At 40.3% G+C, this 25,311-nt stretch overlaps 2 protein-coding genes across 3 annotated transcripts in view; one reads left to right on the forward strand and one right to left on the reverse strand.

Moving 5' to 3' along the window:
* The window catches only part of LOC109423702 (pseudouridine-5'-phosphate glycosidase), a 520,698-nt gene that overhangs the window by 195,470 nt on the left and 299,917 nt on the right, over nt 1-25,311 (forward strand). The gene's annotated exons all lie outside the window — the stretch shown is intronic.
* Nucleotides 1-25,311, reverse strand: part of LOC109423689 (uncharacterized) — a 125,419-nt gene that overhangs the window by 77,164 nt on the left and 22,944 nt on the right. For both annotated transcript variants that reach the window (XM_029873087.2, XM_029873078.2), the window contains exon 3: nt 8,006-9,507. In XM_029873087.2, coding sequence (XP_029728947.1) covers nt 8,006-8,686 — 681 coding nt within the window. In that variant the 5' untranslated portion in view covers nt 8,687-9,507. The remainder of the gene's footprint in view (nt 1-8,005; nt 9,508-25,311) is intronic.

Genomic DNA, 25,311 nt, shown 5'->3' on the forward strand with positions numbered 1-25,311 from the left:
AGTAAGTTCCTGATTATGGTATACTGGTCATGCTTAGTATATGGTAGATGAGATGGTACACGCTTAGGTAACTATGCACAAGTGAGCTGTTAGCGACGGCATTCTATCCTCTTAGTAAGGTCGGGTGACACTGACTTGAAACGGCGGGTAGGCTAATGTCGACGCTGCCTTCCGCCCCATAAAACCGTGGCATTGCCTTAGAGTACGTTCCCGATCTGTGCCCAGCTTAGGCAACTAACTGGGTGGAAGTAGGTTCATATGAACACTCCTGATTAGCGCTGATCCGGCTCTGAGCTCAGTCCCCATAAGGGCCTGGGCCAACCCTCGGGTGGCCTCCCTGCTTGCATAGATAACCACCAGGATCCTTGGCGACTACTTCATTTGCAGTGAACAATAGCGGCTCTAAGGGGGGCCCAACAGACATGACTTCGAAATTCAACAACTGTAACAACGTGGTCGAGTGTGGAGTAACTGAGGGAGCGGCATTGAACCCGTTCGCACGTGGAGGCTTGGCTAGATCGCCACTCCGAGGGGCTGGTGCTCCCACCAGCGAACCAGCGGCAGGAAGTTCAAGTGGAGCAAGTGGTGCACGAAGCGGTACAGCGCCGACGGAGGAAGCACAGATGACCGGTGCGGACCTCACGCGGGCGCTGAACCGCAACAGGAGCGGGCTGGACGAGCTGATCGGTTACACGAGCGGGCGGACTACCATCAGCAAGGACCTGAAACAGGGCCTGCTGAAGCTACGCAAATCACTGGCTCAGGCCAAGAAGGAGAAAGACCTCCTGGTGGAAGAGCGAAGTGCTGCTGATGCGAGCAGAGAAGAGCGGTCCACTCAAACGGACAGCTTCCTCTTTGCTGAGCCTGCTGGACCTGCTGAGGAGACGCGGCCCAAGAAGCGTCCGGCAGAGTCGGGTGCAAAGCCGAAGAAAGAGAAGGTGAAGACCAGCGTAGGTAACCAGGCTGCTAAGCCGGTTGCGAAGCGCGCAAGGGGCAGAGAAACCAAGCCCCAGCAAGCGAACCAGAGGAAGAACGGAGGCCAACCGAACCAAGGCACAATGGTCGGAAAAAGATAAAGTTCGGCCAAAACTCTTTTTATGTGTTTAATCGAAGTTATAGGTTGCCCAGATATGGTATATAGTGTTTTTAGTGTTTAAAAAGGGGTATTCAAAAATTACGTAATTTCAATAATTTCAAAAACAGTGAAAATCAGTAAACTCCATATTTTTTGCGTTTTTTGTTGGAAAATCAATTCGGATTTAAATAAATGATCATCTTTCGATCAAATCCAATCAAGTTTGTTCAAAACGTGTGAAAAATGTGGAAAGATAAATTTTATTTCAGTAAAAAATGGAAAAATAGCGTAAAATATATGAAAAACATGACTTTTTTAAAAAGCTCTAATTTGAAAAACTGCAAATTTCTGCAAAATATTTAAACGTTTTTAGGCAGCTCTAAGCATGATGTTTAAGATGTACTATTCGAAATTGCGGCGACACGTGACGACACGAACCGTTTTTTAACTTAAAAATTCCCAAAATTTCTAAGGTACAATATATGAAAATTTGAAAAGTTTTGTGACATATTAATTTTGCATCATACGTGCATTCAAACAGTCCAATAACGAGCTTTCATATGCTGGATAACTTAAAACATATATTCCATTCTCAAAATATTATTATTTTACTTTTTTCGAATAATTCATTTTTCAATTTTATGACTTAGGCCACTTTGGCAGTAAAAATGTCATTGAAATACAAAAGCTAGTATTCTTTTAATTAATAATCATAAAAGTACAGTACATTAACTTTGTTATAAGGTGAAATAAAGTTTAAAATTATCAATTTCGTTTTTTGGGAGTTTTGGCCGCCCCTTTGTATGGAGCCCGACCAATGTGCAAGGGAAGGAGAACCCTTGGATTACGGTAGAAAAAGAAGAAGATGAGAACTACGAAACCAGCCCGAAAACGAGCGAGAAGTGACGCGCTGGTCTTCAAAACCGAGGCAGACACATACGCCGAGGTGCTGAAGGCCATGCGTGGCGAGAATCGTCTCTCACCGTTGGGCGCGGATGCAAAAAGCATCCGGTGCACCAGGACTGGAGAGATGATGCTAGTGCTGAAGAAGGAAGCAGCTAATAAAAGTACTTCCTACAAAGCACTAGCCCAAGAGGTACTTGGCGAAAAGGTGCAGGTTAGAGTCCTAACGGCGGAGGCAACTCTCCAGTGTAAAAACCTGGACGAGATTACCGACGCAGAGGAGCTCGCAGCCGCACTCAAACAGCAGTGTGAGATAGATGTACCAAGTGCATGGATCCGCCTGCGTAAGGGTCCGGCTGGCACGCAGATTGCCGCGTTCAAACTCCCCGTAGGGGATGCGAACAAGGCGATTTCAGTCGGGAAGATCAAGGTAGCTTGGTCAGTGTGCCCGCTCAGCATATACGAGCCGCCAGTGGCGTGCTTCAAGTGCTTTGAGCAAGGGCATAAGTCCTGGGCATGCAAAGGCCTAGACCGGAGTTAGCTCTGCAGGAAGTGCGGAGTAGAAGGCCATATCGCCAGGGAGTGCAACTCTGCACCAAAATGCCTGATTTGCACGGCGAACAAGGGCCACACGACGGGCGGGCCTAAATGTCCAGGCACGCGAGGAGGTCGAAGTTCCAAACGATAATGCAGGTTACACAACTAAACCTGAACCACTGTGAAGCTGCACAACAGTTGCTATGGCAGTCAGTCTCGGAGTCAAGTACAGACATCGCACTACTATCGGACCCACGGTGTGCCAAAAACCGTTATTAACAAATAAAAATGTCCACCCAAGTGGCACCCGGCATTCGAAAGGTATACTATTCTAGTATCTCCTCTGAAAATTTGAAAATGTTTCATCGAGGGAAACTAAAGTTTTTGTGATTTGAAGATTTTGAGCCATTTCTATAGGATTTTCTTATATGAGTAAATATGCACGCACGGTGTGCCTGATACCACTATTAACAAACAAAAATGTACTCCAAACTCACACCCGGCGTTCGAAAGATATACTATTCTAGTATCTCCTCCGAAAATTTGAAAATGTTTTATCGAGGGAAACCAAAGTTTTTACTGTTTGAAGATTTCCCTATATTTCCATAGAATTAGCTCATATATGGGAATATTGACATACAGTGTTCTTCATATCTTAAACAAATAATAACACTGCTAAACAAAATTAAAAAAAAAATTGTATTATGAGATGATAAAAAAAGAACAGGGTTTCGGAACCCTAGAAGTGTCATAGTGAAAGAATTTTCGAAATATATTGGACTTCACAGTTAAAGATCGAAGTTTGAATTGAGAACTTAGGGTGTTCAATTGATATACGCATTGGAGTTTCCAGGGTCCCAAACCCCTATTATTTTTTTTTCTCATCTCATGACGCGAACTAGTGTTGAACGGCGTTATGAGTTTCACAAATTCCAAAAGTACAATCAATATTCAAGCAACTTCTCCGAAAATTTGGCCACATTTTATTTTATCTGTAACGAGATTTTTAGCCCTAGGCTAGTTCATCTCGGTACCCGCGCTTCACTTCCCTTCCAAAGAAAGAACTCAAATTTTGTGAGTTTGTCGGGAGTGGGATTCGACCCCAGGTCTTCAGCGTGATAGTCAAGTGTTCTAACCATCACAATAGGTACGCTCCACATTTGGCAACATTTCATTGAGAGGAATGTCAATTACCGTAGTTTAATATTTCATAGTTCTACCTGCTACTCGAATACAAATAAAAATGTGGCACGCCGTGAGCGTTGATTACATAAACTTTCTAAGTGTTTGGCCCCGTTTTTTTTTTGTTTTTAAGCACGTTATAAATATATTGGTATCTTGCCGGTGAATTTGAAAACGTTTCATGGTGAAACGAGAGTTAAACTGAATTAACAGCCCAATGTTTTGGTATTCCTAGGAAGCTTTTTCAATCGTTGGTATAATGTTTAAGATATTGAAGCTTTTAAAGTAAACCTAAATACTAATCGTTTTACTACCTAGCTTTTATACGTTATGTTACTAACGTGTCTTCTGTGAATTTAGAATCTTTACATTTGAATGATCATCAGTAACAACAATTTTAAGCTTTCAATTTCAATTTCATTGGAGATATGCATACTACCGTTTTATCTATAAACACGTTAAAAACACTTACTGAGTTTTGTAATAGTATCGCAAAAAATGTGAATCAAAGCTTTAGATGAGTTATAAAATATATATTCATTGCGAGGCATGATTAACATGAGAAATTGATATAATATTCTATGAAGTTACTACATTTTCAATACACTTTATCAAGATATTTTCAAACCACTGTAATTTGAGAGCGTTTCAATGAAATGTTGTCAAATTTCAGAGAAGTTGTTTAAATGTTGAATCTTTGGAATGGTGTTTGTGAAACTTATTAATATGTATTTGTTTATGATTTGAAGAGCCAATGAAACAACATATGACAATATTACCATATATGAGCTAATTCTATGAAAATAGAGGAAAATCTTCAAACAGTAAAAACTTTGGTTTCCCCCCTCGATAAAACATTTTCAAATTTTCGGAGGAGATACTAGAATAGTATATCTTTCGAACGCCGGGTGTCAGTTTGGAGTACATTTTTGTTTGTTGATATTGGTATCAGGCACACCGTGCGTGCATATTTACTCATATCAGGCCAAACATTTCAATAGGTCCTATCTGCATTTGAGAGGCTCTCTTTGTTCACTTTCTCTTTCAATTATTGCAATGTAATGGTACACTTTTCAACTACTTTTGCAGTACAAATCAAAAGACGATTGTTTTGACCATCGTTCTATGCAAGGAGACAATCATAATTCAAATAAACAGCTGTGATATTAACGAAAGAGAGAGAAACCAAAGAGAGCCTCTCTTCTGCAGATAGGACCTTTAGACATGTGTTGCGCACAGATGCGCAGCCATAAATTTGAATACTCCGTTGATATTAGATTAAGAAAACTGAACACCCCAATAACAATACAGATTGACATTGCAATGCATAAGCCCAGTAAAGTCACACTTAGTAACTTGTGAGGAGGTGTGTTCAGTACAAGAGCCAATTATGCTCTCTAATTCCGTGACCGAATATGTAAGTTTGACATACTATAAACTAAGCCTTTTAAATAAATACACTTGATTTTGCAGCTTTGTAGCTGATAAAGACAAATACTCGTCTTAATTCTGCTGAAAGAGTCGGCTACCAGCACCTCCCGCAACAACATGTTTGGCCTGATATAAGAAAATCCTAGAGAAATGACTCAAAATCTTCAAATCACAAAAACTTTAGTTTCCCTCGATGAAAGATTTTCAAATTTTCAGAGGAGATACTAGAATAGTATATCTTTCGAATGCCGGGTACCACTTGGGTGGACATTTTTATTTGTTAATAACGGTTTTTGGCACACCGTGGGACCCATACCGCATCCCTCCCGATAACGGAAACTGGGTAGCGGATAAGGCCAAGCTAGCGGCGATCTGTACAACCGGTCGTTTTCCGGTCCAGGAAATAGTTTCCACGTCGCACGAGGGCTTCGCAATAGCGAAGATCAACGGGGTATACTACTGCAGTTGTTATGCCCCTCCCAGGTGGACGATAGACCAGTTCTCGCCTATGCTGAAATCGTTAACAAGCGAAATAGTGGGATTGAGTCCCGTGGTCATCGGTGGAGACTTCAACGCCTGGGCGATTGAGTTGGGTAGCCGCTTGACTAACGCGAGAGGTTGGGCCTTACTCGAAGCTATGGCTAGACTAAACGTGGATGTCGCGAACGTAGGCGACAAAAAAACCTACAGTAGGAATGGTGCAGAGTCCATCATTGATGTGACCTTCTGGAGCCCGGGTCTAAACCCTAGCTCGGACTGGAGGGTCGACGATGGATACACGCATAGTGACCATCTGCCGATTCGATACAGAGTGGAACACGGAGGAAGACGGCCACAGCCGAAGGTCGTCGACCGTCATCGGCTGACTTCGCGATTCGATAAGCCGGCATTTGTGGAGCGATTGTTTATGGAGGGTAACACCGACGATCTATCCAGCGATGATCTAGTCGGAACCCTAAGCCGTGCATGTGACGCCGCTATGCCAAGGCGATCCCTACCCAGAAATGGACGCAAACCGGTGTACTGGTGGTGTCCAGAAATCGCAGAACTCCGCGCATCCTGTTTAAGAGCTAGAAGGAGGATGCAAGGGGCTCAGAAAGAATTGAAAGAAGCGAGGCCTACAGGGAATAAAGAGATTAAGACACGTGGGCCGGCGTGCTTCAAAAATCTCTGCCAGGCAGCCAACATGACCCCATGGGGTGATGCCTACAGAGTAGTCATGGACAAAACGAAGGGCGCGTCAGCACCCCCAGAACGCTCCCCAGAGATGCTGCAGAAGATCGTGGAAACACTGTTCCCACGCCACGATACAAGACCATGGGCCCCCGTTCCCTATAGGCAAACCGGCCATAGCGAGGTAGCCCTGGTGACGAACGACGAACTCATTGCAATAGCGAAGTCGCTTAAGTTGAACAAGGCTTCGGGTCCGGACGGTATCCCGACATTAGCCATCAAGGCGGCTATCGAGGCTAAGCCTGACATGTTCAGAATGGCTATGCAGATGTGCCTAGATAGAGGCGAATTTCCGGAGAGGTGGAAAAGGCAAGGATTGGTTCTACTGCCCAAACCCGGGAAGCCACCTGGCGACCCGTCGGCATACAGACCTATCTGTCTGCTGGACACCGCCGGAAAACTGTTGGAACGAATCATGCTGTCGTGGCTATACCGAGAAACCCGATGATTCTGGCTTCTAGGATAACCAGTTTGGCTTCCGGAAGGGTCGATCAACGGTGGACGCTATTAGGATTATAACCAAAACGGCCGAGATAGCGCTCCAAAAGAAGCGAACGGGAATCCGCTATTGCGTGGTCGTCACGCCGAACGTAAAGAATGCGTAACCTGTTAGCTCATGCCCAAGCCAGATACTAGAGAGCAACTTCCAGAATAGGGTGCTAATCTATGACACCGAGGAAAATGAGAGGAGCTATAAAATCATCGCGGCACCTCAGGGCTCTACCCTGGGCACGGTACTATGGAATACGGCGTATGATGGTGTATTGAGGCTCAAACTTTCACCGGGGGTAAAGCTGGTTGACTCTGCCGACAATATTGCCCTCGTGTTATACGGCGAGTCGATAGAGGAAGTAGAAGTCATAGCAACGCACGCAATTGGTATAGTGAGGACTGGTAAGCTGAGTTGGCCTCTTCCCATCCGAGACCTTGAGTTCAACGGGTAGTCTACAGTACTAGCCAGGACCCACGCTTTTAGGGGAGAGAGGACAACTTAAGGCGGTAGTTGGTGGAATGCTTACCAATAGAGAGTTCTCATGTACGGTCCCACCGCCCTTCCCAAAGTCATCCCTAACGGGCGAAGGTAAGGAAGAGACAGAATGAAGTTTTGGTGGGTCGATCTCCACATTACCCGAGGAACCATCTCTTGGGTATCTGGTCAGCAGATTTCCTCATTCTATAAAAGAAATTCACAAGCTATGCATCACTCATCATCGCCTTGAAGAATTCCGAGTACCTGGACTCAGGGCGTCATCCTTCTCGCCTTTGGCACCTTTCCCTCTACCTTTCTTTGACCGGGTGTCCTTACGCCCTTCTGTCGCCTAAGGTCCAGCCGCTGTCCTCCATCTGAGGACCTATCAATGGTCACAACCCTCTGTTCTCTGTTCAATTATGGAGTCAAACTGATGCTAAATTGCGAACTGTAGTAAGGATGTAGGAGATACAAGTTGAAGTAATGTCAAATTTAGACAGCAAATTCAATCTTACTCCATCGATCAATTTCACTCGAACTAACGTTTACCTTTTTTATTTCTTCCAGGTATGTATCAACTGAGCAAAATGAATTCAAATAAGGCTTGCTGCTCATCAACATCTTTGCTGTTTTATGGTAAGATTAGAATCAAGAACTTTTTGAAAAGGCCTCACCTGTACTGTTGGTGGCTTCCTAAAATTGTTCAACTCCGGCAGCAGAAACTTGGTTTTGGACTGTTGTTGCTGTTCCTGTGACTGTTGCTGCTGTTCTTGCTGGTTGTGCTGTTGCTGCTGTTGATTCTGTTGCTGTGCCGGTTGGTTCTGTTGATTTGCGCTCTCTTGGTGTTCCTGCTGTTGTGCGTCCTGTTCTGCCTCCTCCTGTTTCTTGTGGTCCTCTTCCGGAATCTGTCCTAGTCGCTGTGGAATCGGGTTCGACGTGCTTCGATGCGGCGTCTTGACCGTTGCCGTCACTACTGTCGTTGCAATCGTTGTAATCGATGCCTTGTCGGTCGTCTTTTCCGTTGTCTTTTGATAGCTGTTCTTGTCCCGCTGTTGGTTCTTTCGATCGCTTGGGCTGTCACTTACGTCGGCGGCAGCACGGATGTTGTTGCTCTTCTTCTGCTTGCCGCTACGGTCAACTGCTGTCGCGTTGTTGAGGCTGTTGGCGTTGTTGCTACTGCTACTGCTGATACCGGTGCTGCTGCTGTCGCCAATTTTCTGCTTCTGCTTTTGGCTCTTGCCCTTCCGGTTGTTGAGGTTCTTGATCAGCTGGTTTATGTTGATTGCCTTCTTGACCGTCTCGGCTGGCCGTTCACGAACGGTGGCTGTTGTGCGAACTGACAGCATCACAAACATAGCCCGTCGGTTTTCTTTTCCAACACTTTGGCATAATATTCTTATGAAAGGGGGTTTTTAAAATTATAATTACTTTCTTGAACTCCGTTTCTTCGGTTGCACTTCTCGCTTTGGTTCTTCTTTAACATCTACCACGTGAACTCTGGAACGTTTTTATCCTTTGGTACGTTTACTTCAACCAGTGCCGATAATCACCCCACAAACTTTGATCTTTCTTCTCGTATTTATCCAAACTAGAACTCTCCTACAAACCAATAGCACCACACGAATAAGAAGCACTTTTTTTATTTACCCACCAATTTACAACAGTTCGTCCTCACATATCCCACGCCAGAGAAACCCAATCTCATCTTCATCACAGAGACAAATCGTAACGGCGCTCACAAACGAAAAAAAGCAACCCCCGAATCGAATCGAATCGAATCAACTGAACAAACAAAAACGACCAAACGAAGGCAAAAATTTTCTCACGGTTTTCTTTGACGGTACGATTTACACTTGGTTCACGTCACGTTGGGAAGCTTTTGTGATTGAAGCAGTACAACATGTTCAGTTTTCATGTCTTCTTCTTCTTCGGTTGAAATTGTTTCGCTTTTTTCGCGACAAACTCCCCCACAATTGTCGCTTTTCTATCACTTGAAAATGGAAGTTGAACTCTCTTCTTCTTCTTCTTCTGTCTTCCTGCGTCTTTTCTTTTGACGACTCCGACAACGATGATGGAGCTTTTGTGTCTTGTGTTTGCTGTTTTGTTGTTCTGTTGACTGGTTCTCGCTGAGCGCAACGTTCTTGATGACGATGATGTTGTTGATGCTTTTGATGATCTGAAATGAAACACAAACACGCAATAGACAGTTAGTGGGGGTGGTGGGGACTTCGAGGGGGGCGTTATTATTTGCATATTTCATAAAAACGAATGAAAAGGGGCGGGCTATCGGTGGGTAGTTGAAATGTTAAAATGTGCTGCTGCTGCTCAGTTAATGTATCTTATTACATAGCATCTTGGTTCTTTCCAAGGCAGTTGGCTCCGTTGGATGCCGATGGGGAAATGTTGGCTGATGAGATTTTCATTATTTTAGAACAATGAGAGTGTGACGGGCGAAGCAGGATAATGCTTTAAAATGGAATTCATGTCTCATTAGCGTGTAGTTAGGATAAATCTGAGAATCGACTGAGAAGAATACTGCAGGATTTAAACGGCTGCGCAGTCTTCAATACGAAAAAACGAGGTTTATTGTTTGTCCGACGTTTCGACACTGGGGCTTTGTGTCATCTTCAGGGATACTAAAATTTAAAACATGTACTAGTTGGACGAATGGATACAAAGTTTAGTCTGGATTACTCACACTAATTGTTCGCTTTTGGTCTTATGTTTCGTCTAACTTTAACTAGCTGGTTGATTTATTGTTGGTACATGTTGCAAAGTTGCTGAAAAAGATCTAAATATTTTCGGGTTTCTTTTCTGGTTATGATTTTTCGTCTTACACTATTTTCGTTTGTATAGTTTTGCAACGGACTCCGTAGCTGTTTAAATACTGCAGCTAGGATCAATACTGGATTCCTTCAGGAGTTCTGTGATGCATCCGGGAATCCTCCAAAAACTTCTTCTAGTATTTCTCCATGAACTTCTCTGGGATTCCTCCAGGAACTCCGTTCGCCATTCTTTAGGAGCTACATCTCAGATTGCTTAAGGTTGAAGGATTCATCATTGACATAACCGTCATCATCGAAAATTCTACAGCAGTTTTCTCGCTCAAAACTTGAATGTTTGTATTGAAAATGTCTGCACTGTAATCCTGTCTGCGTCCGTAATACAGTGAATAAATTTCAGCCCTGAACGAGAAAACTGCTTTCGAATTTTCAATGATGACGATTATGTCAATGACGAATCCTACGATCTTAAAGAATTTGTTAGGAAAACTTGCTTCAGTTCCTCTGGTTTTTTTCCTGGATTCATACGGGACTACCTTTCGGGATTCTTAAACAATCTGCTTCCTCGATGCCTCCTAATTGAACAACTTTCTCCTGAATTCCTCTAAAAGCTTCTTCTGGCATTTTTCCAAGAACTTCTTTCGGGATTGCTCGAGGAATTTCCTCCGGGATTCTTTCAGGAACTACTTCCGGGATTTATCCGAGAACTACTTCTGGAACACTTTCAAGAACTTCCAAAAATCTTCCATTAATTTCTCACGAGATTGTAAGTTTCGACTAAATGGTTGTTTTCTGGAATTTTCGGCTCTCAATCTAACAAATTGCGTTGATTGTTCTTTTATCATCAACGACGTTTCGATCCGGTTCAGGGCCTAAATATTTTATTGAATATTTGTGCCAATTTCAATTATGTATACATTTGAGCCCTGAAATGTATAATTGAACCGAACCGGACCGAAACATCGGTGATGATAAAAGATTAATCAACGCAATTCTTAGACTGTAAGCGGAAAATTCAACAAAGTCTTCTCACGAGTTGCTTTCGGGAACTTTTTCTGGAATTCCTCCGAAAACTACTTTCTGGATTTGTACAAAAACTGTTTAAGGTTTTGTTTCGGGAACTCCATTCAGGATTTTTCTACGAATTCTTTTCTGGATTCTTCCAGAAGTTCCTTCTGCAAGTCCTGCAGATCCTTATGGAATTCCTCCGGAAGCCTATTTATAAATTCTCCCGGGTGTTCCCGGGGTTGGAATTCCTCTAGGAGATTTTTACGAAATTTCCCCAGGAGTTTTTGTTTGACAATATTTATGCAAATCATTCAAGAAGTTTCTTACGTGAGTTTTATGAGGAATTGGGGACATTCCCCAAATATTTCCTTCCAAGATTTTATTTCCCAAAAAATATTCTGAAAACCCCAGAGAAAAACTTCTGAGTACATAATAGGAGAAATTATTACGATAATCTCGGAAGAAATTTCTGTAGGATTCTTGGATGGAATCCTGGAAAGGATCTCGGAAACAATTCTTGGATGATTCCTGAAACTTTTGATGAAACCCCTTGAAGTTCAAAAAGAAATCTCAAAAAGAATCCTGGAAGAATCTCTGAAGGGGTCTTCTGAAGGAACTCCAAGAAGAATCTCAGAAAAAGCTTACTGAGAAAAGTAAAAAAGGAACTCCTGTAAGGAAACTGGAATAAATCTCAGTAGAAACTACGAGAGAAATGCCTGAAGGAGCCATAGGAAAAGTTGCAGGGATAATCCAAGAAGGAAAGTCTGGTGGAATCTCGGAACGAATTCCTAAAGACATTTGGTAAGGATTTGTGTGAGAATACAAGAACTCTTGTAAGAATCTGACGATCGTGGAAGGAATTCCTGATGAAATCTATGAAGGAGCTCCTGGAGGGGTGACCAGCAAGTCATAAATGGGCACACTTTTCCAATCCCACTCCCTTATTTTGAACTCACCCACGGACCACCCATTGGAAGCTGACGAAATTTGTCTAAGCTCTAATCGTCAATGACTTAAGCAGACCCAACACGAGCTTTAATGCTTCATCCGTATCAGTACTTTTGGTAAGAATTTTCATCAAACCTTCGGCTCTATCGAGAGAATTTCCAAATATGCATTGGAAAAAAAATCCCACAAGACCAATTTCTCGAAAACCTTGTTGTTCGTTTTATTTTTGCAAAGAATATAAATTTTGCCTTTAGGCTCAGGGGGGAGAAAGAGGTAAATGGGCTATAAAGGGGAAGAAACAGTGTCACAGAACATACATATATTACTTAGGTTTAGGGGGTTTCAGACGGTTTTAGAGAATTTAAAGGGGTCTCATAAGGTTTAAGAAATTCTCAGGAGCATTTCACGGAGCCCCAGGGTGTTTCAGGGTATTTCAGGGGCATTTCAGGGGCGTCTTGAAAAGTTTCAGAAGGGTTTCATGAGGATCTCAAGAGGCTCCATGGGATCTCAGTGGTTCCAAAGAGGTCTCAAGAACCTCCATTAGTCATAGGGGGTTTTCAAGGGACTTCAAGGGGCCTCCAGATGCTTCATGGGGTTGCGTGGAGTGGTTCAGGAGATCCCAGAGGGATCTATTGTGTCACAACGGCATATCAGCGGGTCTCAGGGTCGTTTAATGAGACCTCGGCTGCTTCTGAAGGATTCCATGAGCAGAGATGCCAGATGGTTTTTTTTTGAAAAATCTGAACGACTCGTTTGGAAAATCTGTATCCCATACAAAATCCGTATGAAAAATCTGCATCCCATACAAAGATTATTAATCCTCGAGCAATCGCGCTGTTGTAATTTGTACAGCACGTTGAAAAAATTTCGCTTTTTGTACTCAGCATAAGCGTGGTGCTGAGGGTGGTGGCCAACCGCGCAAGTTACGGATGTTTAATTCAGTTAGGGAGCGGACCTGGTGTGATGGTTAATGCACGTGACTATCACGCCGAGGACCTTTCCCGACAAACTCACAAAATGTGAACTCTTCCTGTTTTCTTAGAACCTTCAGAAGCTATCAAATTTAATAATAAGGTTGCACTATTTAAACTAAGGAATCTCTGAATGATTTTAGGGAGTAATCTCAGAATGAATTCCAGGAGGAGCCTAAAGAAACTCCTGGAGGAATCCATGAAGAAGCTTCTGGACTCATCTCTGCAGGAACTGCTGTATGTAACCCTGAAGAAACTTCGGCACGAATCTCTGGTGGTTCAAGAATCTCTCTTAGAGATTTCTCTGCGGAAACTTGAAAAGAAATTTCTTGTTGGAATTTTCAAGGAATTTCAGAAGGAAATCCAGGAAGAATCGTTCTAAGGAATTTCAGAAGGATTCTCCAAAATAATTCTAGCAGGAATGCCAAGGAAATTACAGCAGGAATGCCTAAAGAAATTCCAGAATGAATACCCGAAGGAATTCCAGCGGGAACTTCTTAAAGAATTGGAGAAAGAATCCCCTAAGGATTTCTAAAATGAATCAACAAAAATTTCACTGTAATTACAGAAAAAAAATCCTTGAGGACTCCTACAAGGAATTTTAGCAGGAACTCCCAGAAGGACTTCTAGAAAAGATCTCCAAAAGAATTCTAAGAGGACTTCCCGGAGGAATTCCGTGAAGGATCCCCGACGGAATTCCAGGAGAAATCTCCGAAGAAATTCGAAGAGAAATCAGCAAAGGAATTCCAAGAGAGAATCCCGAAGGAGTTCTAGAGGAATTCCCGACGGAATATCAGAAGAAATCCCCTAAGGAATTTTAAGACAAATTTTCCAAGGAGGAACCCCCCAGGAGAATCCTCAAAAAGAAGTTCTAGAAGGAATCCCCGAATGAACTATAGGAGGAATTTTCGAAGGAATTCCAAAAGGCTGGAATCCCAGGACAAATTCTCGAGAAATTATAGGAAGAACCGAAGGAACTCCAGGAGGAATCTCTCGAATCTCTCGAAGGAATCCTCGAAGGTATTCCTGGAGGAATCCCCGGAGGAATTTCATGAAGGAATCCCCGGAGAAATTTCAAGAAGGAACTCCCGGAGGAACTCTGTGAGGTATCCCGAAGGAATCGTTAAAGGAATTCCAAGAGGAAATCCCGAAGGAATTCCAGAAGGAATCTCCGACGGAATGTCAGGAGGAATCCCCAAAGGAATTTTAGGAGTAATCCTCGAGGGAAGTCCAGAAATAATCTCAAAAGGAATTCCAGAAGGAATCCCCGAAAGAAATCCAGGAGGAATCTCCTAAGAAAGTCTAGGAGGAATCTCCCAAGAAATAACAAGAGAAATCCCAGGGGAAACACCGAAGGAATTCCGGGAGGAATCTCCGAAGAAATTCCAAGCGGAATCCTCAAATGTTTTCCAAGAGGAAACCCCGAAGGAATTTTATGAGGAATCTTCGTAGGAAGTCCAGAAAGAATCCCCAAAGAAACTCAAGAAGAATCCCCGAATTCCAGGAGGAATTTCCGAAGGAAATCTAGGAGAAATCACCGAAGAAATTCAAGAAGGAAATCCCAAAGGAATTCCAGGAGGAATAAGGAATTTCAGAAGGAATTCCAGGAGGAATCCCCGAAAGAATATCAGCAGGAGTCCATGAAGGAAGTTCAGGAATCCCCATAGAAATTCCAGAAAAAAACATTTCAAAGGAAATCAAGAAGGAATCCCCAAAGGATTTCTAGGAGGATTCATCGAAAAATATCCAGGAGAAAACCGCGCAGGAACTTCAGGAGAAATCCTCGTAGGAATGCCATGAGAAACTCCAGAAATAATTCTAGAGGGAGCCCCCGCTGCAATTCCAAGAAAAAAATCCGAAAGAATTCCAGCACGAATCCCAAAGGAATATTCAGAGGAATCACCGAAGGAATTCTTGGAGGAGACTCTGAGAGATCCCCATAGGAATTCCAGGAGGAATCTCCGAAGAAATTCGAAGAGGAATCACCAAAGGAATTCCAAGAGGAAACTCAGAAGGAAATCCAGGAGGAATCTCCGAAGAAATTTCAGGAGGAATCTTCGAAGGAAATCCAGAAGGAATACCCGAAGCAATTCCTGGACAAATCCCCGAAGGAACTATAGGAGAAATTCACGAAGGAATTTCAAAAGGAATCCCTGAAAGAATTAAAGGAGAAATCACACAATCCCAGAAGTAATCCCCGAAGGAAGTCCGTGAGGAATCCCTATGAAGTCCAGGTGGAATCCCCGGAGGAACTCCATGAAGAATCCTCAAAGTAAATCCAGAAGGACAGGCCCGTGCACATAAATGGCGCCAATGGAGTTTTTTTTGTTAATAAATTCTGCAAAAGGCGGAAGGGCGTCTAGGGAATGGAAAATCGGTAATGCGGGGGGGGGGGGTGGTTTGAACCATCCAATCCCCGCCCCCTTTGTGTACGGGATTGTTGAAGGAACATCCGAAGAAAGTCTAGGAAGAAAGAAAAATCTAAGAAGAGAAATTTCCGAAGGAATACTATGAAGAATCTCCAAACAAATTCCGTGAGGAATTCCCGAAGGAATTCCAGGAGGAATCTTAGTAGGAAATCCAGGACGAATTTCCGAAGAAATTAGAGAAATTCCTGCAGAAATTCCAGCAGGATTCTCCGAAGGATTTCTAGGCGGAATCATCGAAGGAATTTCAGCGGAATCCCCCGAAGGGAATCTCTCCGGGTAGGGAAAAGAATTTACAGGAAGTATCCCCTAAAGAGTTCCTGGAGGTATTTCGGAAGGAAATTCTGGAGGAATACTTGTAGGTACTCCATGAAAGGTCCCTCAAGCATATTCTGGAGATATATACCTGATTATAGTCCTAAGAAAATTCCTAAATGAGCTTCTGGATAAATCTCTGGTGTAACTCCTGGAGACATGCTCTTGGAAAAATGCGTCCTTTTGGAAAAATCTCAATCTCAATCTTCAATATGAAAAACCCGAGGAGTGATTCCTGAAGGAACTTCTAAAAGAATCCCTAAAGGAACTTCTCGAGGAATCCCCTAAGGATATCCTTAAGGAATCCTAGAAGGAACTCTTATATAGGATCTCCTCTTATATCTTAAGGAGCTTCTGTAGGAATTTCCGAAGAATTTCAGGAGAAATCTCTGAACATCTGCAAGAATCGATGAAACTCCTGGACTAATTTCTGTAAGAACTCTTGTAGGACTTTCTTAAGAAACATCAGAAGGAAACCCTACAGGAACTCCTAGATTAATTTCTAAAGATCTCTTGCAGGAATTCCTGAAGAAACTTCTTACGGAATTCTTGGTGGATCTCCATGAGGCATTTACGAATTCTCCTCAAAGAATCTCTGAAGGGACTTCTGGAAAGATACCTGAGCGAACTCCTGTTGGAATAGATTGGGGAACTTCTGAAGGAATTTCTTATAAACACCTGAAGGCAACCCTGAATCCTCCTGGAGCTATTAGGGAGATCCCTAAACGAACTCCTGGAGAGATAACCGAAGGAACTTCTGGAGAAATTCTTGAAAGAACTCCTAAAAGAATATCTGAGAAATTTTCTCAAAGGGATTCTTGAAGAAATTCCAAGAGGGATGCTAAAAAGAATGCCTGCAGGAACCCTCGATCAAACTTCCAGAGTGATCCTTGAAGGATCTCCTTAAGCGATCCCTACAGAACGTCAGGAGAAAACCCTTGTTCTCTGAGGAAACTCCTGGACTAGTTCCTAAAGAAACTCCTGTAGGAATTCCTGGAGGTACTTCAGAAGGAATCCCTGAGGGAACTCTCAGACTAATCTCTGAAGGACCTCCAATGGGAATCCCTGACGCATCTTCTGAATCAATCTTTGATGTATCTCTAGAAGGCATCCCTGAGTCCTTCTGGAAGAATCTCTGAAGTAACTTCTGTAAATTATGAATATGAAATTAAATCTAATGAAAACGAAAAAAAAGGTCTGAGACTTTCGTATTTGCAAGGACACCTGAAATTCCATCTTCTTTTCTTCAGTGTGGTTCTTAACAGAATTTGTCTAACTCAATAGAAAGAAAACAAAAAAAGGCAGACCAAAGTTTCAATGACCAGACTTATAATTGTTAGTGTTTTTTTTTTCAATTTTAATGTAATAAGGGCATAACTTTAGTGATTGTTTTTATTGATTTTCTATTATTTTCAAAATACGATCCGTTTTTGGATAATCACATGATAATCTGCTAGAGAATGGTTTTGACTAGCGTGGAACAATTCGTCATTGAAATCTTCATCATGATTAAACATTTCAAAGCAGTTTTTTCGTTCAAAACTAAAATGTTTGCATCGAAAATCTATTTCTGGGGATTTCCAGAGGACTTCAGGTAATTTCGTTTTGCTACTGACAAAACATATATGTTTGCGCTTGTGTGAGTATAAACCTTATTCGTATTATAGCGTAAGTTCACTAGTTACTCTTGTAGATTCTATGACTCATATACAAGAAGAAGGAGACCCTTAACACTAAACAGTCATAGAAGTCATCACTTGAATACAGTTACATGGTTGCGTGAGACTGGACTAGTATTGTTCGTAATGCATGTTGCATTGAAATCCAAAATAGTTATCAATGCAACAAGTTGCAAAATGATGATTACGACGAGTGCTGAAAAAATCGAGTATTTCTTTTCATTGCCAAAATTTGCTCTCTGTATATAGGGGAGACTGAGGAGACTTGATCCCTGGGGAGACTTGTTCCCCCTATATTTTCTCGGAATCAAAAACAGTTTTCCTCCAGCATATTTTTTCCAAAACGACATCTGGACAGACAACAATGTTTTGGCTACAATTGATTTTAATTGTGTATTGCATTATTTTTTAATGGCTGATGGTTTGTTGTCAGTCTTTCAGAAATCTTTTAGGCGATTCCGAAAAATCTCAATAACTTTGTGAAAATTGAACCAAGTCGTGTCAAAATTTCACAGCGCATAGAATAAATAAGGTACTGTCAAACGTATTTATTCAAATAAGGCTGTTATATAAATATTTCAATTAATGTAGCTTAGTGTATACAACAGTGACATGGGGAGACTTGATCCCTCGAGGATTACACACACATTATACATGTGAAAAATAAAACTCAATTTGGAAGCCTCTATTTACTCGGAATTCTAATATATTCAATGATAAAACGTGACAGATAATTATTATTTTAGTGCAAACCATGAAAAGGGGGATCAAGTCTCCCCATTTTCAAGATACGGCATATCCTTAACAATTTAAGGAAATCTTATAATTTCAAATACACCGTATGCATCAAAAATGCAAGAAAACTTGAAAAGAAAAGCTTCCTATTCTGGAGTTATTTTCCCTTTAAATTAATCATTTTCTCAAAAGGGGATCAATTTTGACCCATTCATAAGACATGCCTCCATAAAAACACAGTTTTGAAAACTTTAACAATAATTTAAAGTCCTTCTGTTTTGTATAAACTTGCAATAGATGTTTACCTGTATGAAAAATGGATCTAGTTTTGTGTTTTTTGTTAAAGTTACAGGCAAATTAAGAAAAAAGGATCAAGTCTCCCCAGTCTCCCCTACTGCTTTCAAACATGTTAATATGCAAAGCACATCCCATCTTCAACTAATCCACCGTAGTTATGCGTAAAATTCTTTCCGTTTTCCATATCGTTGCCCTCACGGCTTTATCAGTTTTCACCCCACCATAATTGAGCTGTTTTCATCCCAAGCAGCTCAGCGTAAAAAACTCAATCCCAAACTTTCGACATTCCTCAGCCGATTTTACGTCGTCGTCGTCGTCGGTCCGACGACGAACACACCAGCCAGCAGGTGCGTAACGATACTTGTCGAAACAGTTTTCACTCTCATTTTCGAGTCACTCAGCCTAAACAGGTTTTCCCACCTTCCGCTTGGTGAGGAGTTTTGGGTAAGTTTTTCGTCATTTTTTCCTGATGGAAACCTATCTTATCTTATGTTTAAGATGAAGAACCTTCAAACAACAACAACATCGCCATTAACGTCCACCAAGTTCCCTGTAGGCACTGTTGTTCGAATTGTTAACTGCGCCAAGGTAAACAACCAACCAACAGCAGAAGCATCACAAGGCATCGTAGAGCTGAAGACGTACCGAGGGAATTGAGATATGTGAGCCGTGAATTGGAGTGAAAATTTTATGTTTAGTTAAAAGATTAGAAAAAGTATGTAACTTGAGTTTGTCTTTGTTTCGACGAGCGCACAAGGAGCAAGAGCAATCTACCAAAAATACACAGACACACAATCCTTCGTAACTGATTCGGGCAGTGTTTCTCATGTTGTTTTTAAGCACACATCTTTGACGATTTGCGTTTAGCTAGGTCTCATGCAAATAATATACGTCAAACTTGAAACAAGATTCACAGGACATTAAATCAAAATTTTTTGTATGAAAAGTTTGCTTAAAGTTGTAACATTCCCTGAAATATAAAATAAAACCTAAGGTCTAAGAATAGCGACATATAACACATTTTGAAATCGCTTGAAGCGTGCAAATAACTTCTGTGATTCTTTCGGAAACTTCATTAAGAAAATTTTGAAAGGAGTCCTTTAGAACATCCCGGGTATTCTTCGGAAATTTCTCGAAAAATTTACCCAGATGTTTAAAAAATTTATGCAGACATTCTCACCAGGGATCGTTCTGCAATTCATTCAGAAATTCCACTGGAAAATCTCTCAGAAATTTCAAAATGAATTCTTTTAGAGATTCTTGCATGAGCTTCTTCAAACATTCTTTGAATGATTCCTGCAGAAAATTGCCGAAGGATTTTTTTTTGAAATCTTTGAAAAGTAATTTAGGAATTCCTTCAGAGATTATTCCAGAAAAGTTTCAAATAAATCTGACAGGGGATTTCTCCAGAATACCTACAGCAGTTATTTCACTTTTTTAGAAATTAGTTCTAATTTTTTCTAGAAATTTCTTTACAAATTGCTCCAGGAATTCCTCCAGAATTTTCTCCTTTAGAAAACTTTCAATGGATTTTCTTGATTAAGCCTTCATGGATTTCTTTAGAAAACTCTCAATAGATTTCTACAAAAAATTCTCCACGGATCGATTTGGGAATTCTTCCTCGGATTTCTACAGAAACTACTTCACCAATGCATTTAATATATTTTTAGGCAGGGCTCATATAGCCACAGCAGTAAAGGCGTGGGTCATTCAGTATGACCATGCTAAAGGTAACGGGTTCGATTCCCGGTCGGTCCAGGAGCTTTTCGAAAATGAAATTTCCTTGACTTCCTTGGCCATGGAGTATCTTCGTGCTTTCCACATGATGTATACATGCACAATGGTCATAGGATTCCTCAGATATATTACCACAAAATTCATAAATAATAAATATTTGTAGATATTTCTTTTGAAAAGAACGACAGCTTGAAGGTCGTTTTGATTTCTTTCAGGGATCCTTCGTGAATATATTCGATATTGGCGCATGTTTTCTTTTAGAAAATTATCACTTTACATACTTTTTTTGCAGATCCCTTTAAAATTTCTTGATTTTTTGAAATATTTTCCAATAATTTTTATAAAAAATCTTCTAGGGTTTTCTTCAGAAATTTCTTTAGAGATTCTTTCAGAGATTTCTCGAGAATGTCATAAAGACAGAATGGCTTCTGAAATTTCTATCAGAATCAATCTATCATAAATTGCTGCAGAGATTCCATCAAATATTTCCTCATGAATTTATTCAGAAACTTATCCACAGATTTCCTCAGAAAGTCTTTTAGCCTTTGTAAAATCCTCCACAGGTTCCCTCACACATTTCTTCATAGCTTACAAAGTTTTCTCAGGGATTCTTTCAGTAATTCCTCCAGCGTTTTCTTCATAAATTCTTCAAAAAACTCCTTCAGGACATCATACAAGTATTTTTACACAGAATCCCTTAGGGATTCAAACATTTATTTTCAGGGTTTTCATTGGAAATTTTCTCAGGAATGTTTCCAGATTTTTTTCAGGAATTCTTTCAAAAAATCTTGCAGGAATTCTTTAGAGATTCTCGTTTATTTTTTGTCGGTGTTTTCAGCAGAGTGCAGACATGTATATAGAGATACCGTAATGCATTTGTACAGAAATTTCTCAAGAACCATATTCCAAAGTTCCTCCTAAAATTTCTCTGTTACATGTAAACTCCAGAATCTCTCAGAAATACGTCCACGGAAATTCATTCGATAAATGCTCTAGAAATTTGATTGGGACTTTTCCAAAAATGTCCACAACGAATGTATCAAGGAAGTCTTTAACGAATCCCATGAAAAGTTTTCCAAAATTTTGCCATGCATTCTTTAAGCTCTTTGCTTCTGGGGAATTCAGAAATATCTCAAGAGACTCCTTCGGAATTCCTATTATTATTATTATTATTAATATTTATTAAAGACACTTTACCACTTATGTGGCATTCGTGTCTGCTCGAAATTCCTATGATTACTTGGGGAATTTCAGCGGGGATATCTTCAGAGTTTTTCTTTTTTTCAGAAACTCTAGGGATTCGCATAAAACATTCTCCAAGAAGTACTTACGAAAATTCTTTAGAAATTCCAAGAAGGATTATTGTAGAAATATATCCCGTGATTTTTTCTTGAGATTATTTCATATAGTCTTCAAAGGATTCTTCCAGTGCATTTTTACTAGGCCATAATTGTCACAAAAACCAAAATTATGATGAGTGAAACTTCCTAGCCAGAAATTCCACCTACTTTGTTTTGATGAGAAATTGTCCCAACATTCTTGAGCTACGATGAGGTTGACGTTCGTCGCATTATTTTGCTATGTGTTCTTGAAATTATTACATTGTTGTGAACAAGAAACTGATAAAATATCACTTATATATTTAGTTTTTTTATGATACTGTCCTCAAATTTTCTCATCGTTACCGTAATTTCATGGATTTCATTGAAAAAAACAATCATCTTATGATTCCTCCAGAAATTTATCGAAGGATTTTTTTTAACTTTCCATGTATACCTTTAGAAAATTATGCAGGAATTCCTTCAGAAATTGTTCCAGAGAATCTTTCAATTATTTTGAATCCATAGATTGCTCCAGAATTTCCTCTACGGATTCTTTAAAAAGCTTTCGGAGATTCGTTGAAGATCCCAGCAAGGATTCTCTCGAAAATCCTTTCCAGGAATTTATTCTGATTTTTAGTTCGTCGAGTTTCTTTGCAAACTCCTTCTGGAATTCTTCCAGATATTTCTTTGGGGATTTTGTTTCTCCAGAGTCTCAGAAATTTGTTCATGAAAAAAAATATGATTTTTCAAAGTTTCCTTCAGAACTCGTTCTAGGGATTTTTTTCAGATTTTTTTCCATGGATTTTACAAAAAAAAACTTCAATAGATTTTCTCAGTAAATCCTCTTCATGGATTGCTTTAAGAAACTCCGATTTGATTCCTGCACAAATCTCTCCAAAGATTGTTTTGGGTATTTTTTCTCGGATTTCTTTAAGTAATTCAATCGGAATATTTTTCAAGCATCTTCAGTAAATATTCCAGGTAAACTTCACAAATTCCTCTGAATATGTCACAAATTCGTTCAGGTTCTTCAGATAGATTCTTGTTAACTTATAATAAGAAATAGAATCCCTCAACAATTCCCCCAAAGTTTCCTCAAGGGGTTTTGTATGAAAGTGCCTCAAGAGATTCTTCAGAAATTCATCCAGGTATTCCTTTTTACTTTTTAACAGATTCCTTCAGAAATTTCCCTAGGATTTTTTTTTAGAAAATCTTCCATAGATTTGTTGAGAAGTTGAGAAGTTTTAATATGATTTAAAGGCTTTAAAGTATTACCAGCAGACAACCGACTGGCCCAAGAAACATTTTTTAGTCAAATAGACTAGAAGAGGTTCTTAGGACCATAATTAAACCAAACTAAAAGGTATAAGGGCTTATGAGAGTATTAAAAACCCCTACAACGTACTTTGGTGGAACTCATCCAAGGCATATTTAGACAGGCTAATCAGATTAGGGATCCAACCCACATTTTAGTACATTTTGTGTAGTTATAACGCAGCTTGCCAGCCCAATGTTAAATGTATTCAAAAATTCTTGTTTTTTTCAGAAATTTCTCTGAAGATTCCACCAGGCATTCCTTCGGCGAACAGTTTTCAAAAATTACTGCGGCGATTTCTTCATTTTTTCCTTAATAACCCTAATAAGATGTTGGGGTCAATATGACCCAAACAGGGTTGCTAAATGTTAACTACGCCATCCTGGTGCACCTAGCGTGAGATCCTAGGAGGGCTAAGATTTTTTTTGAATAAATTGTCCATGGAATTCTTAGAAATTTTTCTAGGAATTCTTTGTAAAACTCTCCAGGAGTTTCTTCAGAAATTTCTTTAAGAATTCCTTGGAAGACTTTCCCAGGCATTCTTTCTCTAGGAACTCGTACAAGTAATCTTCCACAAACTCTTGCGGGTTTTCTCCAGGAGGTATGATGGATTTTTTTTTTGCAGGAATGTCTTCAGGATTTTATTTTAAAACTCCTGCAGAAATTTCACCAGTTATTTATACATAACTTATTTTAATGATTCCTGATAGGAACTCTCGTAGGGATTCCTGAAGAAATTCCTGCAGATATATTTCTGAGATTCATTAACGAATTTGTTCATGAAATTTCTCCAGATGCATTTCCCAAAAGTTTCTACAGGGTTTCTTACGAATTTTCTTCAGAGATTTCTTCAAAATTATGTTCACAGACTCTATCTATCTATTCATTCAGAAAATCAATCAGAAACCAATAGGAATTTTCTTCAGGAAATTTAGTAATTTCATAAGAAGTTTCTTAAACTGATTTGCTTGGCATTCTTCTAGGAATCTGCTCAGACCTGCTTCCTTCCGGGAAGTTCTTTAGAAATTTTCTCAAAGGGTTCTTATGAAATCTGCCAAGAGATTCCTGCAGAAACATCTCCAGAGACTTCTTCGGTACTCCAAGGATTTCTTCGAGAATTTAAATATTTTCAGAAATTTTACCATATTCGTTTTTGAGAAACTCCAACAGTCGTGAGCTCTACCTACAACGTCTTAAGCACCATATAGTATCATCCTTGATATTAATTTGAGTTTTAGCTGATTTGAAACTAATTTCGGCGTAGTAAAGATCATCTTAGATTCAAGAGAACTGATTGCGTGCTACGTGAAGAAACGCTGGTAGTTGACTAGTGATCTCATAACAGGATTGGTCGCTAGAGGGAAGGTTTTTTTTCTCTGGCAGTTTTTGCGAAGATTTTCCCCTAAAGTAAGGAGTTCTAATGAAAATTCTACCAAGAATCAGGGATTTTTTTCGCCGGCGCCTTCAGGATTTCTAGTAATTCTCCTCATTTATTTTTTGGGAGAAATACCTTTGAAGATTTCCGCAGTGTTCTTCTAGGAATCCCCGCAGAAACTTAAGAAATTTTCTCGTGGATTTCTCCAAGAACGCCTTCTGGAATTTCGTCAAAGCTTTCTCCAGGAATTTTGTCGTGGATTTCTTCAAACTTTTTTTTAGATTCTTCGGGACTCCGTTTGCAAATTCCTCTATCAATTCTTTCTGGAATTGTTTCAGAGATGCCTAAAAGAATTCCTTTGGGGATGCTTCATGGGATTTTTAGGACATTCTCTCAGTTATTTTTGCCTGCGAGTTTTTTGCGAGTTCTTTGCAGTAATACTTTCTAGAAGATCTCCGAATTTCTTCGAGAATTTCTTCGATTTTTTTTTCGAAGATGCTTCGCGGATTTCTTAAGGAATTCCGTTGAACATTCCTTCCGGAATTTCGCTAGGTCTCCCTTAGAGGACTCCTCTGGTAACCCTTTCGTGGATGCTTTCAAGCATACTTGCAAGAATTTTCAAACAATAACTTTGGGGATTCCTCCAGGAGTTTCATCGAAGTTTCTTTCAGGATTTTTTTTTCATGGATTTCTTTGGAAACTTCAACGGAGATTCTTTAGGTATTTTTTCAAAATTCCTGCAGTATTTTCTCTATGATTTCTTGCAAAGTTTTTTTAGAGAGACTTACAGAAGTTCCTTCTCGGAATTCTTTCAAGAAATCAAGAATTCCATCTGGGATGGCTCCAAGATTTCCTTTAGAATCTATATACATAAAAACCCAGTGGCATACGTGGGACCGCGCATAACTTGCGAACGGATGGTCCGATATGGGTCGTCTAAGTTTTGTTCGAGGACTTAAGGACAAGGTATTTGGAATACATTGCTCAAAATTTCTAGAGCACCGTTTTTTAGAACCGTTGAACGGATTTGGATGAAAATGCATCACGCTAATTGTTCAGTGGTTGTCAA

Source organism: Aedes albopictus, chromosome 3 (genome assembly GCF_035046485.1).
Source record: "Aedes albopictus strain Foshan chromosome 3, AalbF5, whole genome shotgun sequence".
Taxonomy (NCBI): domain Eukaryota; kingdom Metazoa; phylum Arthropoda; class Insecta; order Diptera; family Culicidae; genus Aedes; species Aedes albopictus.